This window comes from Notothenia rossii, assembly GCF_949606895.1.
Source record: "Notothenia rossii genome assembly, chromosome: 8".
Classification (NCBI taxonomy): domain Eukaryota; kingdom Metazoa; phylum Chordata; class Actinopteri; order Perciformes; family Nototheniidae; genus Notothenia; species Notothenia rossii.
Genome location: NC_136906.1, coordinates 13,388,662 through 13,407,422, shown reverse-complemented (window position 1 = coordinate 13,407,422; position 18,761 = coordinate 13,388,662). Strand labels below are relative to the sequence as shown.

Sequence of the window (18,761 nt, the reverse complement as noted above, 5' to 3'; positions counted from 1 at the left end):
TGTTTAGCGCCTGTATTCAATGTCTGATCGTAATCTGTGTTGTTATGCTGTTGTTATCTTTGTTCTCCCAATGTTTTTTTGTATTTTATTTTGTAAACGTTTTGGCACTGTGACATTATACCCGACCCCTATAATGGCTGTCAGTGTTTTTCCTGTTGTTATTACGCTTCTTTTTATTGCAGGACGAGCTGTTGGACTTTAACGGATCCAAGTCGGCCACACCAGCAACAGCTTCGGACATGGAGCGGGCCGATGGGAAGAGTAAGAACATGGAGGTGCAGGCTGCACCAGGGGCCGGCTCCACGTTAGTGGGTAGGGTCAAACATCATGCATTAGTGAGAGAATAGGGAGATAGTGGCGAATAGGGAGATAGTGAGAGTAGGGCTGCTCGATTATGGCAAAAATCATAATCTCGATTATTTGGGTCAATAATTGTAATTGCGATTATTCATTAACTTTGAAAACATACATTTATTGGAGAATTTTTTTTTGAACAGTATGTTTTGAACAATTGGTTACCCTGAACTTTAAGTATAATTAAACTGAAAAAAAAAAAAAAAAAAAGTAATAATAAAAAAAAAAATCGTTTTATTTCGATTACGTTGTTTTCGTAATCGTTGCAAGCCATAATCGTAATCGCGATTAAAATATGATTAATTGAGCAGCCCTACTCATTAGTCCTCCATTAGTCTCGTGGCTTTCATTTAGGTCTCTATATTTTACGACATAGGGGTTTGGCATACAGTGTGTTTTTTATAACATATTCTTGTTACTAAACATCCTGATCCTGGTGCATGTTTTTGCAGAGTTTTGCTCATGAACCTTCTTTCCTGCTCTTCCTTGTCTCGCAGGTTTACCTGAAAACGAGGACAGCTCAGATATGCAGGACATCATCGAGTCCACCCCTGAGCTGGACATGGATCTCATTGGATACAAGCCCGGCAGGTAGTGTAGAGAACATGCAGTCTAGCCAGGTTTAAGAAAAGTCTTAGCACGTAGCATAACATCACCTCCTGTTCCGTCTGCTCTTCCAGTACTCCAACTAAAGGGATTGAGAACCTGGCCTTTGACCGAAACACAGAGTCTCTGTTTGAAGAGCTGTCGTCAGCCGGCACTGGACTCATAGGGGATGTGGATGATGGGGCCGACCTGCTGGGTGAGTCACAAATTCCATCTTCATTGGAAACAAGCAGCATTGAAATGGAGTCCTGCAGCAGCAATCCTGTAAGATCCTCTGTAAACAATACATCTGCTCTGTGTGGTCTAGTCTTTATGAAGTATTTTAAAATCACTGAATTATATTGAATGTCTTTCTCTGTTTTCTGAGTATTTAATACATATTAGTTTTATACAGTTTCCAATGTTTTGAATGTTGTGTGAAGATTCATGTCATGGTGATTTGTTGAAAAGATGAAATAACATCAGGCATTTTCTCAAATTAATCATTTAAAACTGTTTATTTTGTTGAATTATTTAAATGTTTTACATACAAATTAACTGAATAATAACTGTGAATAATTCTGAAACAAACCCATAAGGCACTTTTACCGGCACTCTATGCTTGACTAGCAGCTGTTGCTCTCCTGATGGTACAAGTTTAAAACTCATCGTTACTCCATCGCCTGCTGTTTGATACAATGTTACACCACTTGCTTTGGTCCAGCTGTTATACGCATTGTTAGCCATGTACCCATGTTAACATCACCTCTCTCTCTCCCGTGTCTCATCCTCTGGCTTTTGTCCATAAACCCAGTGGAGTACTCTGGTGTGTATGACCTCAAACCTTTTCCATAGTTTAAAACCTGTGTAATATCCCTTTTGCCTCTACTTTCTGCCATATCCATTACTCAAGTCTTCTTCTTGATTATGTTGATCAACAATATGCATACAGTTGGTTCAGTAATGTGACGTTTTCATGTTTCTAGCAGCCTACTAATGACAGTTTGGTGCATGGATGATGGAGTACAATGCTTCCTTTTTCGGCCTAACTTTTCTTTTTACAGTTTCAATTCTTTTTGGCCCCTCTTTGTTTTCCTGTTTTCCTTCTCTGCAAATGTCTTATCTAACTAGCTTTAGAGACCCAGCAGCATCTTTAGCTGGTGGAGTCAAGAGCTACACGTTTAGCTCTGGCTCCTTCTTCATTTTGGTCATCCCACTGTCTCACACTATATCTGCATCTCTCTCTCTCTCTCTCTCTCTCTCTCTCTTCCTTGCTCTTTCCGCCTGACTTGGATTGCATGGTTTTCTCAGACCTTAGTTTGATTGGTAAGACCCCACCCACTCTATCCATCCTTCTCCTGTCAGTCATGTGACATGTGCTGTGGCTTTGTGTGTTTGTGGTAGATTAGTGTGATGTGAAACCTACAGTGACAAATATCTCACTTGGAGATATTTCACATACTATGTAGTGTCTTGTTTGATTTCCACCCTATTATAAATCATCTGTAGTGATGCATATGAATCCGTTTATGCAGTTGTTTTAATGTAATAAAACTCAAACTAAATCATCATCTCTGTTCAGGTATGGGCCGGGAAGTTGAAAATCTAATTCAGGAGAATTCACAGCTGCTTGAGACAAAGTTAGTACATTCACTTTTTTTTATGTGATATCTTCTCAATCCTTCCTGTTAGAACAAGTGGAAAGTATTTTACGCATTATTTTAAATGTTGTTTTTGTGTCCAGGAATGCTCTGAACGTGGTGAACAAAGACTTGATACTGAAGCTGGACGAGTTGACCTGTGAGAAGGAGATGCTGCAGGGAGAGATGGAGGCTGTGCTGCAGGCCAAGGCCAAGATGGAGGACAAGAACAGAGAGGTGGAGGAGGAACTCAAAAAGTATGTCAGCAGGAAGCCAATATCAGCATATAACAACTGGGCTAAAGTATATTGTAAATGAACAGAACTGGATTCTTTAATGGGATATTTGTCCCTACTTTATTCATTTCCTGTATAAATGGTGTTTTCCAGAATACGACTGGAGGTGGAGGAAGTGAAAAGCAAAACTAAAGAGGAGGAAGACGTGAGTTGTTTCTGTCTGCAATCAAAGATGTTATTGGGCATGGGGCCTTGATGTTCCCAGCAAAACAGTTCTTAATTCCTCAGGATATTATCCAAATCATTATCAAAACATCTATAAGATTCTTCAGATGCCGGTAAAACACTGTGATGTCTCTTAACCTTACATTAGTCTTGAAACAAATGGTTTAAAGGCATCACAGACACAATAGAACCACACATCTAAAAAAACACAATCCAAAATGTTTCAAATCTAAATCATAGGGTCCCCCCTATAAATAAAGGGTGGATAAATAAAATAAAAATAGCAACATTTAGTGAGTCTGTACCGGACGTTCAAGATGTATTATAATTAATGCTGTCAAAATTATCGCGTTAACGGCGGTAATACATTTTTTGAATTAATTGCGTTAACTCATTTAACGCATGTGCAGAATGGCCCGCCCCATACATCCCACCAGTGGCAGCGCTGGGGTAGGCTACAGCCATACCAAGAAATGGCTTAGCCCCACCATGAAAAACGATGTCCGCCAACTCGCGGAGTAAATTGCAAAGACAGCAGTTAGTAAGATTGATTTCAGTAGCCACTTGTCTGGAAATACCGAAGACTAGAAACGGTTTTGAAAACTTTTGTCAGGTAGTGATCGTCTTCTCAATAGAACATCTTTGATAATATCTCTTCTGGCCAATCAGCATCAAGATAACGGCGTGGTGTTGTTGCAGGAAGTCCCGACGGAGAATGCTTTTGCTGTAGTTAATTCTATATACATCGATACAACATTACGTGTTGACAGAAATCAACACATATTGAAATAAGACCCCACGGTTTGATGAGTGATAGAGGTGTGGGCTGTCTTTCATTTTGACACACAGAACAATGTTATAATAAACATACATACATAGGCTACTGTATGTTAAATGGATTTATCTGCCTTCTTTCATTTATCTTTCCATTCCCACAACAATATACATAAAGAAATGGCATATTTTGGACATAGTTCGAATGGTGATTAATCATGATTAATACATTTTTAAGCTGTGATTAATCTGATTAAACATTTTAATCGTTTGACAGCCCTAATTATAATCCCTTGTTGATAAATGTGTTTCTGCGTAGTCACGTGTGGGTTTCATCATGTTTTGCCACAGAGTGATGTACCTACCGCCCAGAGGAAGCGCTTCACCAGAGTGGAAATGGCCAGAGTGCTGATGGAGAGGAACCAGTACAAAGAGAGGCTGATGGAGCTGCAGGAAGCTGTGCGGTGGACAGAGATGATCCGGTACAGAATCAACAGCCCGCACATTTACACACGTACATCCTGATATTATAGTTTACACTAAGGTTATTATTGGAGTGTGATCACAGATTGTGCTAGACTGTGGTATTCACTCAAATCAATCAATGATCAAACTGACACTATGACCATGAAACATGATTATAATATTTGAAGGAATTAAACAAAGATGGTGTGCTTCTGCCCAAAAGGCTCATGCAGCATACCAAACATTTATCATTATTTTTCAGACGCCCTCAACTTGTGTGTAATGACCCTGACATTTGGTAACATGATATCATCTTGTCTTTTCTCCAGGGCCTCGAGAGAAAATCCATCACTGTCAGAAAAAAAGAAATCCAGCATCTGGCAGTTGTAAGTCCTCCCAAGTGTAATGTTTCTTTCTTTCTTTCTTTAACCATCTTGATCAGGGCTTTCTTTTGTTTACAGTCTGTTGAGGTCAACTCCTCCTCTAATATTTTCGTGCAACTATTCAAATATATTTTTCTTCTCTCTTCCTGGGATGTGCTGTTGAATTGGCAGCACTAGGTAAAGATGGTTTAATAAACATTCACCCAGCCAAACCTCTCTTCTCCCCCCCCCCCTTGACACAGAACTGCTCCTCCATTACAAATGGATCCAACTTTGATGTGTCTTTATCCATGACTTTCTCTCATCAGTTGTTGTTATCAAACATCGCTCAGATATGACTCTCCTTGTGCCCCCGGGCTTTCCTGCCTCCCGCCTGCTGTGTGCCTTTTTATTATTTATGTTTTCCTACTCTGTCTGCTCATAGGGAGCTACAGATGGACTGTCTCTCAGCAGCAGGCTGAATACATGTACATGATTTGTTTAAAGTCACCTGCAGATCAGGATGCATTTTAATTAGAAGGGATTTTAATTAGAAGGGATTTCTAACACATTAAGTCTCTTTCTTTTACTTGGCTTATTTTAGTTGACATCATTAATATATTGGTTGAAAATAACCAGCAGTAAGCTAATACCTCATGTGGTATTTTATTTGACTTTCAGCTCAATAGTCCCTCATAAACTGCTGGAGAAGCATCAGTGCTCAGTCTGTTATCAGTAGAAATACATGTTTTTAAGGATACATTTTGTATAAAGCGATCAGATTTTCCCACTCACATGTTGATAAGAATTTGGAAAAAATATCAATTGAAGTTACATTTAGAACGGAAACAAATGTGTGCAATTCATTTGCGAGTTATCAGGATTCAATATTTGACTCGATTCACAGCCCTGGTGTTGCGGCATTGTTTTGATATTTCTGCATTATATAGTTGATGTGGAAACTAGGATTCAACTTCCATTATGAAATCATTAATTCAGCATTTTCAGAAACTGCCACGTTCATTTGATTTGTTGATCTGTTTATTTGAAACTTGCATTTACACATGCTTATTATACATGCTAAGTGTAAATCTATCTACTTTGACACTTAAGATACTCGTGACACTTGGTGCTAAAGAAACAACTGGGTTAGTGCTAAAAAAACATTGATCATTTCACAGTCAGTAAAATGTGATGGGAAGAGTTTAATTATTCCAGAACTCCCAGCATGCATTGTACAGTAAATGTTGGTGTCACTTCCTTGGTTGTCTGGTTGGTTGGTGACCCCCCCCCCTCCTTGCTTTGTCCCTGCTCTCCTGTCTGCCCTTGGCTTTCTGTAACTCTGCCACCTGCAGCTTCAGCAGACTGTTTAGCTCCTCCTCCAGTTCCCCCCCCATGAAGAAGGTGGAGTGCCAGTCCATCATGAAGTACAACGCCCCGGGCGGCATGGTGAAGAGGAGCAGCACCTTCTCCCAGTTCCCCACGGAAAAGTCCAAGACATTCGACTTCCTCAATGAAGAGTGAGTCAAATAACTGAGTTATGTGTAGATCAGCTTCATTTGGAGTTTATTGAGCTGAACATGCTGAAATTCAGAAAAAGGCCCAATATGTCAAGCGTATATTAATACAAACCTCAAAAAGGTCTAGAAAATCATTGATTATATTCCAATTAATTGAGATTTCAAAAGCAGTGCAAGCAATATAGGTTTGATGTCCTTCATAACTCATTCCACATATATTTCTAACAATATTATTTTCACGTAAAAGCCTGCAATATGCACATGTATCTACAGCATCTAGTGCAGGGGTGTCAAACTCAAGGCCCGGGGGCCAAATCCGGCCCGCGACTTCATTTTATGTGGCCCCACAAGAGCTTGCAAAGAATATAATATGTTTATTATACTGTAACATGCTACTTTACAGAAGCACGTTGCCCATAAATGACATGTTCCTCAAATTTGACTTTTTCTTAGAATTAGTATTTTTCTCATAAATAGATTTTTTTTTCAAAATATCGCTTCTTTTTTTTTCTTCTTTTTTTTAGAATGTGGCTTTTCTTTTCAAATCATATTGTGACATTCTCACTGAAGAGACTTGCAATTATTTGCCCTAGACTTCTGCTTTCAGACGTAGTTAATTCTGAAGTTATTACCCTATCCCATAATAATCCAATGCAGAGGCAATAATGTAATATAATACGTTATTTCATATATATTCAATATTTATAAATGTCTTTTTATATAGTCTTAAAGTTAGAACCGGCCCTTTGAGTACAACCATAATGCTGGCCCGTTTTGAAATTGAGTTTGACACCCCTGATCTAGTAGGTAGATACATGACAGCTAATGACATTTCTCTATCTTTGCTCTTCTTGTAGAAAGGACCTGTGCAGCTCTCCATCCCGTAAAGAGCAGAAGAGAGCTCAGTACCGACAGGTCAAGGCCCACATGCAGAAGGAGGATGGACGAGTCACCGCACACGGTTGGAGCCTGCCCAGCAAATTCAAGGTAGGACATGAAAGTTCGAACATGACTCACACAGGAGGATCTATGGCCTTTCTTCCTCATTGTATAATCATTGTTATTCTACACCGTGATTTGGTTTGGTTCAGTTTTTACACTTTCTTTAAAAATTAAAAAATAATTGAAGTTGTCCACCAGATGGTGCTCCACCTTTATATAAGATTAGACATACAGTATGTGTAGGAATATTTGTTGTGTCCTTTAAATGTACACTCTTGAATGTATGTGTCGTTTCTGTTTTCTGTCCCTATATGAGCTCTATGTTCATGTTAATGCCAGTAAATGACGTCTGCCAGACTGGGTAGTGCCCCTCCCCCATCCCCTTGAAATCAGGAAGTGACTTATAAATTCTGATACCAAGACGTTTTAGATATGACTGATAACGATTAAATAGACGATATGTTGTGTTTAAGACAGGTCAAGTGCATTGCAGTGCGAGCCATCTGCCCTGAGCCTCTTCCTACTAAACCAAGAGCTAGTCCTTGCACAGTTTAAAAAAAAAACTATGAGTGGATACTAAACACAAAAAACACATTGGACATTTTATTTAACCTAGTTCCTGTAAAAAAACACCTTATTTGTCTGTTTCCAAAGTGATGTGTAACAAAACACACACATCAGCATAGAAAGCATGGTTGGTTACTGAAATCAAGATGTGTTGATCACGTTGCCTTTCTTTATCTAAATGTGTGTTATAATGTGTTTTAAAGTCTCATCCCTTTGCCTGTGCTTGTTATACCCTGACAGGTAGCAAATGGTGGACTAGTGGAGAACAAAATGAAATTGCCTGTACCGGTATACTTGAGACCTCTGGATCAGAAAGATGCTTCTATGAAGGTACCCGAGTCAACGACTTAAAAGCTTTAATACAAGAAGAATACAGTGTATCCTTTTCTTGAATAACCCTGACATGTATCTGTCTCTGTTCCCCAGCTGTGGTGCGCTGCGGGGGTCGACTTATCCGGAGCGAGAACGTTACCGGAGCTCGTGAAGCAGACAAAGGGTTCTCAGAGTAGCCTGAACCACTTAGAGCAAGAGAGCAAGGTAAGAGTAGGTGATCCAAGAAAGAGGCATTACATTAGAAAGCTATCTTGCTTACATTTTGGTTTAAATTCTGTTGAGTCTATTTGCTGATCTTAGTGTTTGTCTTTAAGGATCCGGAGAAAGGGGAGAAGGAGCTGGTCCTCCAGGACGAGACGTCCAGTCGGGTGTGGGTCTGCACCAGCACCCACTCCTCCACCAAGGTGATGGTACTGGATGCCAGTCAGCCCTCTGACCTGCTCGACAGCTTCTACGCCTGCAACACACACGTCGTCTGCATAGCCAGCGTTCCAGGTAGGCTGAGTGATTACTTATTTATTTGTTCTGCCTTTTTGTTTTAAACATTTATGAGTAAGCCCATTGAGGTCAAAATATTTCTTACAACAGAAACCTAGCCAAGGTAGCAGCCATACGAAATCACATAGATATACAAAAATAACAATACAACTGAACAATAGCTGTAAGTGGCCTCTCAAGAACAACAAACAAATGCCCTTAAGTTCATTTATGAATATAAATGTTTCTAATTGTAGATCTGTTTGTAGATTATTTCCTACCTTTAGGGAAATGCCCACTTTTCCCTCCACTGGTCAAAACTTTATTTGTGTTAGTGTGGGATGGATGATTGTTGATGGGATGGTGATTTTCTTTGTCATCACTGAATACATAATGTCTCCTCTTCTATCAGCACTGAGTTTTGACTGTGAGGTCCTTTGCGTTTGCAGGTGTGTTGGAGACTGACTATACGGCAGCTGAGGAGGTACCTCAGGACTCGGAGGCTGTCCAGGGTGACAGGGTGTCTCTTGCCGGCAGTGTGGCCAGTGTGGGCTCTGCGGGCAGCGACGGTGCCGTGGCAACAGAGGGGACCACCGCCATCCCGCAGACGGCCAGCGTAGGCGTCTCCGACCAGCCGGCCGAACACAGCGGCATCTCTAGCTCAGGTAATTAAAAACAATGCTTGGGTAAAGAGGGTCCTTCATTGTTTTACTGCTTGCATCCCACACTTTAGGGGGCCAACAGCAACAATATAAGGATCCACAAGGGGGCAGTATCACAGTGCTAGTTAAATCAATAGATAAACTTTGGATAATTCACAAACTTCTGATAATATTCAAACTTCCAACTACATTTGAAAATGATAATTCCGTAAAGAATATTGGGATATTGTTCTTTATATTTTGTTACCTTCCTATGCTAGTTGTGTGATGATATTCTATGTATTCTACTTTGTTTTAAATCATTTGTTTTCCCCCAAATATTCTTATTTCATGCTGATATCACAGTTTTATCTCATAGAATATTAATTACTGTGCCTATAGTGCTGAAGATGTAGCCTGTGATTTACTCCTGTGAACTAGCTAAATATACAAATATATTATACCAGGGAGAATTTCTGACTCAAACCTGTATTATTTGTTTGACATCTGATTTTATGCCCACAGTTGAGCTGTCCAGAGAGACGAGTCCAGCAGATGACGGCGTTCCCGCTGCAGAAGAGGCAACAGAAGCCACGGAGGCTAACACTGGTGTGGGCGAAGAAGGAGAGGAGGAGCAGGAAGCGGATCAAAACCAGCCGGGTATCTACACCGAGCACGTGTTCACCGACCCACTGGGGGTGGGGCCCACTGACTCCCCCTCTGCCAACTCACAGAGGTGAGCAGCAGCGATCTTGTTGCCAGTCTCGCTCTCTGTCAGACTCAATCATTTATCAGAATCACTTTATTTATGTAATATATAACATATTGTTTATAAGTAAACGTCAAAAGTAAAGTGCTTCCTCGTCCAGTGTGACCCCGACATAGTTTTCCTTTATGATTTGAACACTTAAATGATTCTACAGTTCAAACAAAGCCTCAAAAACAGAATCAGCTACATTCCTTAATTATCAACGGGCCTTTAAAGTACTTTATTACTTTCTAATACGAGTTGATGTGCTTGAATGTCAGTCCGTAGCCAATAGTTTTACATTCAATGGTTCATCTCTATTGATTGAATTGGTTCTTACTTGGCCCATACTTATCCCTCTAACTAAGTTTTTTGGGAAAATCAGCCATTGTTATTCTTTCTGTGTTTGCTTACAAACCAAATGAAAAACATATAGTTACATTTTTGTATGAAGTAAAAACACTTGTGCATCTTCTGCCTGCTGATCTAGGGGCTGCGGGTACGACGGGGAATCCTTTCCAGAAGAATCGGAGCCGTCAGACGGGGAAGTCCTGAGAATGAGCAGCGCCCTGCCCACCATGTGGCTGGGAGCTCAGAACGGATGGTGAGCAGCAGAGCAGACACAATAATAATAATAATAATAATAATAATGATGCTTTATTTATATAGCACTTTTCATCAACACAGGCAGCTCTAAGTGCTTTACAAAATGACACATCACAAGTTAAAAAGAAACGACAAGAAATTCCCCTCAGAATATTTGTTAAGAACTTTAAAGGTACATGGACACAAGGAGGTGAAAGGTATGATAATAAAAATAAATTAAATACAGATTTCTCTCCGACAGATAAGACACAAGACAACTGAGTCGATGCAACAATACAAAACCCCATAAAACAAAGTGAACATATAGGTACAACAGAAATACAAAACTAATAGAGGGCAGCGGCCAAATATAAGGCAGGCGCTCACAGAACAAATATCACGAGTGCTTGTTTTAGTGAACATTAACAGTGCTTTTTTAATATGGGACTGAAGATCAGGCTGGTTTTAGTCCAGTTGTTGTTCTTGTTTTGGAACATGTGTCCATACAGTCATACTTCCAGCTCTAATTGTACAATTGAGTTCAATAAACCCACTCGTGAGCCATGGCTGCCCTCTGATCAGCCTTTGGTGTCTCTCTGTCTCTCCCCTCCTCAGTCTGTACGTGCACTCGGCTGTGGCTCGATGGAGGAAGTGTCTCCATGCCATCAAGCTGAAAGACTCCATCCTCGGCATAGTGTGAGTACACGTGTCGTTTTTCAAAGACAAACACAACAAATCTAGATTGGTACATAATACAGGACTAAGTGTGTGAACATGGTGTGTTCCTCTCTCTTTACAGGCACGTTAAAGGGAGAGTCCTGGTGGCTCTGGCTGACGGGACATTAGCAATTTTCCACAGAAGCATCGGTGAGTCTGTGGGTTATAGCGCCCTTTGTTTTCACAGACAACATGCAGAAATATGACCATTTGAATATCCTGTAGTCTTCTCAGGTTGATATACCGTAATTTTCGGACTATAAGGCGCACCTGAATATAAGCCGCAGCAGCTAAATTGAATGATGTGTACATATATAAGCCGCACTGGACTATAAGCCGCAGCTGTTTTAATGTTTAATTACCATATGTAAGGGTTCGTGCACAGAGGGGATTGTCGGGAAAGAGATGGCTGTTTGAGGAAGCTCCCATTTATTAACATTTCAACAAACAAGTTGCATATTTGCATAACGTATTCAAGTGTTAGCATTTAGTGCAATAGTAGCTACAGAACATGTGCTGTGTAAACTGTACTGTATCACATAGCGTTTCAGACACACAAACTTTTCAACTTTCAAACTTAAACGGTGCGCTCCCAGCGCACGTACCGGCAGTGATCTACAGCAGTGGTTTTCAACCAGTGGTACGGGGACAAACTGTCTCGCTCTCGTAATGTCTGTCTGTCTTGCTCTCGTTCTGTCTCTCGTACCACTCTCGGTTCCACTTTTACTTTTGCGCGCTACCTGTCTCAATCTTTTCCGGCCTCCAGCTTTTCCTGCTGGAGCCCGCTGCTTACAGGTGGGGGGTGCGGACCGGCCATAGAGCCCATAGAGTTAAAGGTGGTGGACTGTAACCTGTAAAATCCATAGATTTAGGAGGTCCCCTAGTGGCCGTTAGCTGTAAAAATCCATAGATTAGCCGCACCGTTTTATAAGCCGCAGCGTCGAAAAATGGGAAAAAAGGCGCGGCTTGTAGTCCGAAAATTACGGTCAATATACATGGTTCATATTGTCTCAGTTCATTCTAATATCATTTGGTAAATATTTGTCAAGTTTCAGCAATTTGAAGAAGAGAAATCAGAAGGTTTTTATTTGGTAAAGGAGGTTAAGTCTCAACAATACGATTTCATATTGGAGTGTTAAACCCAAAGTCCAGTAAATATAATCTATATATAAATCTCAAAGGGCAGCGCGTCCCAGTTTTGAACGTCAAGGAGGAGAAATGACTTTTATTCCAACGGTTTATCGGCCAAAAAGACAGTGAATGATTTTTGTCTTCTTGACTTTAAAAACTGGCATGTGGCATCTTTAAAAAAATGTTTTTATATATATACCTAAAGAAGTCATTTCACACTTTTTAAAACAGTATTTACACTTTTGAAGATATTAGGTTGTATCTTCTGATGTTATGCACCAAAGATCATAAAGTATTTGTGTTCCTCCCACGCAGACGGTCAGTGGGATTTAACCAACTACCACCTGTTGGACCTGGGCCGGCCTCACCACTCTATCCGCTGCATGACGGTGGTCTACGACAAGGTGTGGTGCGGCTACAGGAACAAGATCTACATCATCCAGCCCAAGGCCATGAGGATAGAGGTACAGCTGTCAATATATGACTTAAATCTCACTCGAAACAGAATATTGGGTTGCGTTAATTTCATCTAAAATATGTTTTATCGTGACATAAATCCAATCCTACAATATTATAACGACACATTCTCATCCCGTGGTGTCTGAGCAGAAGTCGTTTGACGCCCATCCTCGTAAGGAGAGTCAGGTGCGGCAGCTGGCCTGGGTGGGGGACGGTATCTGGGTGTCCATCCGACTGGATTCAACGCTACGCTTGTTTCACGCCCACACCTACCAGCACCTCCAAGACGTGGACATCGAGCCCTACGTCAGCAAGATGTTGGGTACGCACATTTTATTCTCCTTACCAGAGGTGGGAAGTAGTGGAGTACAAATACTTCGTTACTGTACTTAAGTACATGTTTCTGGTATCAGTACTTTACTCCACTACTTATTTTTCTGACGACTTTTTACTTTGACTTCTTACATTTTTAACACAAATACCTGTCATTTCTACTTCTTACATTTTCAAAACAGGCTGCTTACTTGTTGTGTTTGGTGGCCTAATCATTATTATTTAGAGTCATCTATTGATTTGAACACAATCCGTGTATCCATCATTTCCTGGTCTTCTCTAAAAAAAGAGGGACCAATGAAAATGTTGTCATGTTGCCGTTGTTCAGCATGGAAACATTCATTAGCTAACAATGACATTATTGTTCTATTAATATAAAGGGAGGTCAGGTACTCTTTAAAACAGTTGGTAGTTATGAGTACTTTTTACTTAAGTACATATCGAAGCCCTCTTTACTTTTGCTTGAGTAAAGAACTTTAGTCAGTACTTTTACCAGAGTATTTTTAAACATGAGTATCTGTACTTCTACTTGAGTAAAGGATGTGTGTAGTACTAGTTACGTCCTTCAGAAATCCACATGTTTGTTTGTTTTTTACATTCTTGTTATTTAGAAAGCAGCATATGTATATTTCAGGTACAGACAGAACTCTTTCCTCAAGATCACATGGAGTGAAACAACAAATAAGTGTGTGTTCTGTGTGTTGCAGGTACGGGTAAACTGGGCTTCTCCTTTGTGAGGATCACAGCTCTGATGGTGTCCTGCAGCCGGCTCTGGGTGGGAACAGGAAACGGCGTCATCATCTCCATCCCGCTGTCTGAAGGTAACACACACCTGCACCTTAGTTTTCAGAAGGATTTATTTTTAAGTTAATGTTCAAATAGGTATTTACTGAATACACGTGTGTGTGCTTTATGAACTGGACTTCCTGTGCAGTTCGACTAAATATCCCTTTCTTTTAAAGAACTTATTTATTTCTCTTTCCTTCCAAATGATGTTTGACTTTTGAGAAGAAGCTGTTGTTTTTCATTCATTTTAAGTTTTGGCAAAATGTGACAATGACACTGTGTGGCTAATAATGTGCTAGTTATGCTTATAGAAACAATGACAGCAAATTGACACAAACCTACAGGCAGCTCTGCTCAAAACCCTGCTTTGTCTTGTTTTAAGGATAGGAAATCAGTGTCACCATAAATATGTCTGTGTGAGTGTGTGTTTGTGCTTCCTTGTCCTTCTTGTATTATATAAAATACAATTATATCCTTCGTATCCTGCAGCCAATAAGACAACGGGAATAGTGTCAATTCGTCCCGGCAGTGCTGTGCGGGTTTACAGTGATGACGGTTCAGACGGTGCCGTGCAGGGCAGCTGTGTGCCGTACTGCTCCATGGCTCACGCCCAGCTGTGTTTCCACGGACACCGAGATGCTGTCAAGTTCTTTGTCACCGTGCCAGGTAAGCAGGAAGTGCAAGTGACAGAAACTGTGAACAACACTGCATAATTATTAACCATAAACCATTGAATATTGCCTGCAATGTGCATCAGATAAGATCTTACAAACCAATAGGCAATTTATTTATGTTTGTGGAGCTGCATCGATAAATACAATCAGATCAAATCTATTCTGCCACCATTTTGAATAATGGTAAATGTCTGCAAGCAAAAAAAAAAGTTTGTTGCAACTTCTCACATTTTAATCATTTGTGGTTTTTCTCTGTTTTATAACATTGCAAATTAAATATCTATGGGACTTCCACTGTTTATCAGATCAAACAAGACATTTGAAGACGTTATCATGGATGTGTTTTTTAACTACTTTGACATTTCATATGATAAACCAAGAAAATATGCACATGAATTGATCGTGAAGACAGTGGATCAATTCCAGCATATAATCACCTTTTATAATGCAAATGATCCTGTCAATGATTGATGCTGTTTATGTAGTAAACAGGGCCGATGCTTTGGGATTATAGCTTCCTCATTACTGTAAAAAGAAAACTTACTTTAATGTCTTTTTTATTAGTGTAATTGTTTTTGTTTTTGTGTCACAGGTCAGGCGATGCCCCCTCCCGGCAGTGCAGATTCGGGCTCTGATGAACCCCCCTCTGAATCCTCGGACACAGCAACCTCTGAGCCCAAAACCTTCCTGGTGATGAGTGGAGGAGAAGGGTACATTGACTTCAGAATGGGTGAGTATGTCACAGCATTAACGAAGTGTATACACAAGTTGCATTTCCTTTTGGTTTAATCCTAAATATTAACGGTTGAATCAGAATCTACTTTAACAATAATGTTTACTAGACTACTTTCTGACTTAAAGGTCACCTATTATGCAAAATCCACTTTTTCATGTATTTTATACATCAACATGTGTCTCCTCTGTGTCAAGAGAATCTGGAAGTTTCAGGAAAAAAGATTCTCTCTCTTTTTGTCCTGATCCATTTATATAAAAACCTGTCTGAAAATGAGCTGATCAGATTTTGGCCACTTTATGATGTCATAAAGATTTTTTGGCTTGTGTAACCATTAGCCAATCACCAACCAAGGTACCCCCCCCCCCCCCTTATCACCTGAATCTCCCCCTAGAGCACCATTGTGTTCTTTCTAACCAAATATCTCTCAGAGGGGCGTGGGGAGGGGCTCCTTATTTTCATCTAAAGTAACAGACACAGAATCAGCACTTTTGAAACAGGGCTGAAACAGAGGGGATTATGGGTAATGCTGCAATGATCTGTTTGGTGTTTCGAGCCAAACACTTCAGAGACATGTTTGTATATATGTCTGAGACCTATAATATATTGGTGAAAAACAGTATGATAGGGGACCTTTTAAAGCTAATTTAGCTGGTGCATAGAGGCTACACATCTCCACTGTTATGCCGTTTGATTGACACATCGTCCTCCTCCCCTCTAGGTGATGAAGGCGGGGAGTTGGACGGTTTATCAGAGCCAGCAGCCAGCCAGCAGTCTCCGCCCACCAAGGTCGAGCGGAGCCACCTCATCGTCTGGCAGGTGTCAAACTCTCTCGATTGAAGAAATAATAATCACAGACTGTTGTGCCGCCCACCGAACCCCTGCATGTCCTCCTCCAAGTTTTTAATTTGATATTACTGATTGTTTTTAATGCCTGAGTAGTTGAATACTTTGTAAAACAAAAATATTTTTAGTCCATGTTTTGTACAGTTTATTCTTTATGAATTTGAATGAGTTGTGGTGAGGCTTGTGTTAACTTAAGGAATCCGTCCGAGTGTTCCCTGCTGCTGGGTCGCATGTTGGAAAAGCCGGTGCACTCTGGGGAAAAAGCTGAGTTGGCGCAAAGAAAGCGGTGAGCATAGTTTGATCAGGTAATGAATGGAAGTCGTTTGTTTCCCAAATGTTAAAAAAGGGATCGATATGGAAAGTAAAAGGGAAACGCGCTTTAAAAAAAAAAAGGGAGAAGAAAGTTGAACTGAAGTATATTTTATATTGAACACATAGAATTTTACATTTGTAAAACATTTTCTGTGTGAGCTTCAGGTGTGTGTGTGTGTGTGTGTGTGTGTGTGTGTGTGTGTGTGTATGCATTCAATGAGCATTTTTATTATCTTAACCATTACGGCTGGGCGTCAAAATATGTTCCCTACAAGGTCAAATTTCAATTCTCTGAATGTGTTTTCTAAGGCTGATTACTCAACTGTACGGTCTGATTACTAGAAAGCAGCTTGCCAGTGGTAAATTAAATGTGCTTTTGGTCAGCAAAAGTGCTTAAACATCTTGAGAGGTCGTATTAATATTGAATGAAACCAAGTCCTATTGGCCACTGGTTTGTTTTTAATCACCTAAATAATGTCTTAGCAGTTTGGGCACTGCTAACACTGAAAACAATAACCATCTCACTGTAGCGCAGGTTAGCATTAGCCTACATGGGGGGAACCATTTCAAACTATACTCCTGTTTGTCGTGTTAGGGGAAAATCTGTCCGTGCCACCAGCTTGGTGCTTCAACTCATTGGCACTTTAAAATGTAAGTTGATGTTTGGAAGAACACTCATAGTTTTGTACTCTATAAACCACTATGTTCTAATCATGTGAAGGAAACTAATGTACAAACTTGTAGCACCCCAGTACCCAAAGGACGAAAGAAGAAGCACCGTGAAACTGACTTATAATTTGATTCATCATTCCAACCTAAAACGTATTCGATAATTGAAGGGTGTTGTTTTCAGGGTGTCATTTTACTGGGAAATAAGCTTGAATAATGAAATCTGACTAAACATTTTTTGTGTAGCACCTTCTGACGGACATGCGCACAGCACTAAAGGGAGACTTCCTGATTGCTTCATCATTCCTTGTTTTGTTGTTACAAATGCATTTGAAGGACTGGAAGGCAATTCATTGTTTGTGTTTTGTATTCATGCGTGAGACACTTTTATTTGCAAAATGTCAATATAAGCAGGTGTTCTAATTGTTTTTTATATTTTAAGTTGGACCAAGAGTGGTCTCCAGTCCATTTTAAAATAGTAACTTTCTATTTTGTTGTTGCCATTCCAGTATTTATTTCCTTTGTTGACGAGCCTACCTTGGTTCAGAATGTAACTTTCTACATGAGCAAAATAGGCTATTGTAAAAAATAATAGTCAGATGGGTTTGAATGATTGTTAATAATGGACAAATAAACAATTTCAATGTAATCATGTTGGACATTTTTGACAAACCATGACATAAAGTGTGCAAACAATAGCTTTCCGATCAAGATTCATGTACTAAGCTATGCATGTTTTGTTTTTTGTGTTTTTTTAAAAAGAGGACACTGCTATGTTTTCAGCTCAGTCTGTGTATTGCCACCGTTTTGGGTGGTGTTTGTGTGTACAGTACATGTGTACATGTAGGAGTTTGAACGCAGGACACAATTTCCAGTGTGTGTGTTTGATTTTGAAATGTGCGGTGTATGTGTGCTCACTGTTTGTCCATCTGTAATACTCCAGAGACTAGTCACACTAACCCGGTGCCTCTCTGGACGCCATAACAGTGATTCCTCCTGGTCAATGTTTGCTAAAACAGCATCATAGCCTTATTTTTAACAATCTATTAAACTCAGTTTCATGGAGACATTTCTGTGATCATGTGTTTCATTGAAGAAAAAAAATACCGTTACCACGAAGAGGGTCGAAGGTGAAATATTATGTTTTTCCTCTCAGGTTCATACTTTACATGTTTGAATGTTCACAAACCAGAGGCCTGCGTCAACACTGTCATACCATCTGATATACTTTACTGTGGCATACTATGCTATGTGTTCTTTATGACGTTTTTTGACATACTTTTAAAAAATGTTTTGAGCGTTTCAATGGCTTTTTTTTTTATGTGACAGTTTACATATATTTGAGGTTCAGTTTATCTACGACCGTAGGCAGATAACAGACAAGGATCCATTGTGGCACACATTTTAATAACAACACAGACAACAAACCTTTCTGGCAGGTCGCAGCGTGCAGGTTCACCCTTATTTATTATTATTTTATGACCTTTAATGAAATACTGTGGCTTTTTATGGCTTACTATACCAAAGCCTTTTATATGGTTCTTTTTTAATAAAAATTAAAAAAAAAACTTTTTTATAGAATACTATAATATGACATGACTGTTGGTTATTGGTAGGCGCTCCAGAAACCCAAATGTATCTGCACAA

The 18,761-nt window shown here is 39.9% G+C and overlaps 1 protein-coding gene across 6 annotated transcripts in view; it reads left to right on the top strand.

The window, feature by feature from the left end:
• Window positions 1-18,183, top strand: part of spag9a (sperm associated antigen 9a) — a 29,530-nt gene extending 11,347 nt beyond the window's left edge. For 3 of the 6 annotated variants that reach the window (XM_079646460.1, XM_079646457.1, XM_079646455.1), the window contains 25 exons: window positions 183-312; window positions 852-945; window positions 1,035-1,156; window positions 2,251-2,265; window positions 2,522-2,579; window positions 2,684-2,836; window positions 2,969-3,020; window positions 4,166-4,296; window positions 4,609-4,665; window positions 5,997-6,161; window positions 7,019-7,148; window positions 7,911-8,000; window positions 8,097-8,207; window positions 8,318-8,498; window positions 8,930-9,145; window positions 9,647-9,857; window positions 10,360-10,473; window positions 11,070-11,150; window positions 11,254-11,321; window positions 12,618-12,766; window positions 12,912-13,083; window positions 13,802-13,915; window positions 14,370-14,546; window positions 15,147-15,284; window positions 16,009-18,183. In XM_079646460.1, coding sequence (XP_079502586.1) covers window positions 183-312; window positions 852-945; window positions 1,035-1,156; window positions 2,251-2,265; window positions 2,522-2,579; window positions 2,684-2,836; window positions 2,969-3,020; window positions 4,166-4,296; window positions 4,609-4,665; window positions 5,997-6,161; window positions 7,019-7,148; window positions 7,911-8,000; window positions 8,097-8,207; window positions 8,318-8,498; window positions 8,930-9,145; window positions 9,647-9,857; window positions 10,360-10,473; window positions 11,070-11,150; window positions 11,254-11,321; window positions 12,618-12,766; window positions 12,912-13,083; window positions 13,802-13,915; window positions 14,370-14,546; window positions 15,147-15,284; window positions 16,009-16,127 — 3,048 coding nt within the window. In that variant the 3' untranslated portion in view covers window positions 16,128-18,183. Of the gene's footprint in view, window positions 1-182; window positions 313-851; window positions 946-1,034; window positions 1,157-1,753; window positions 1,766-2,250; window positions 2,266-2,521; window positions 2,580-2,683; window positions 2,837-2,968; window positions 3,021-4,165; window positions 4,297-4,608; window positions 4,666-5,996; window positions 6,162-7,018; window positions 7,149-7,910; window positions 8,001-8,096; window positions 8,208-8,317; window positions 8,499-8,929; window positions 9,146-9,646; window positions 9,858-10,359; window positions 10,474-11,069; window positions 11,151-11,253; window positions 11,322-12,617; window positions 12,767-12,911; window positions 13,084-13,801; window positions 13,916-14,369; window positions 14,547-15,146; window positions 15,285-16,008 lie in introns of all 6 variants that reach the window. The other 3 variants (XM_079646458.1, XM_079646456.1, XM_079646459.1) reach the window with 2 other exon arrangements.
• The last annotated feature ends 578 nt before the right edge of the window (window positions 18,184-18,761 follow it).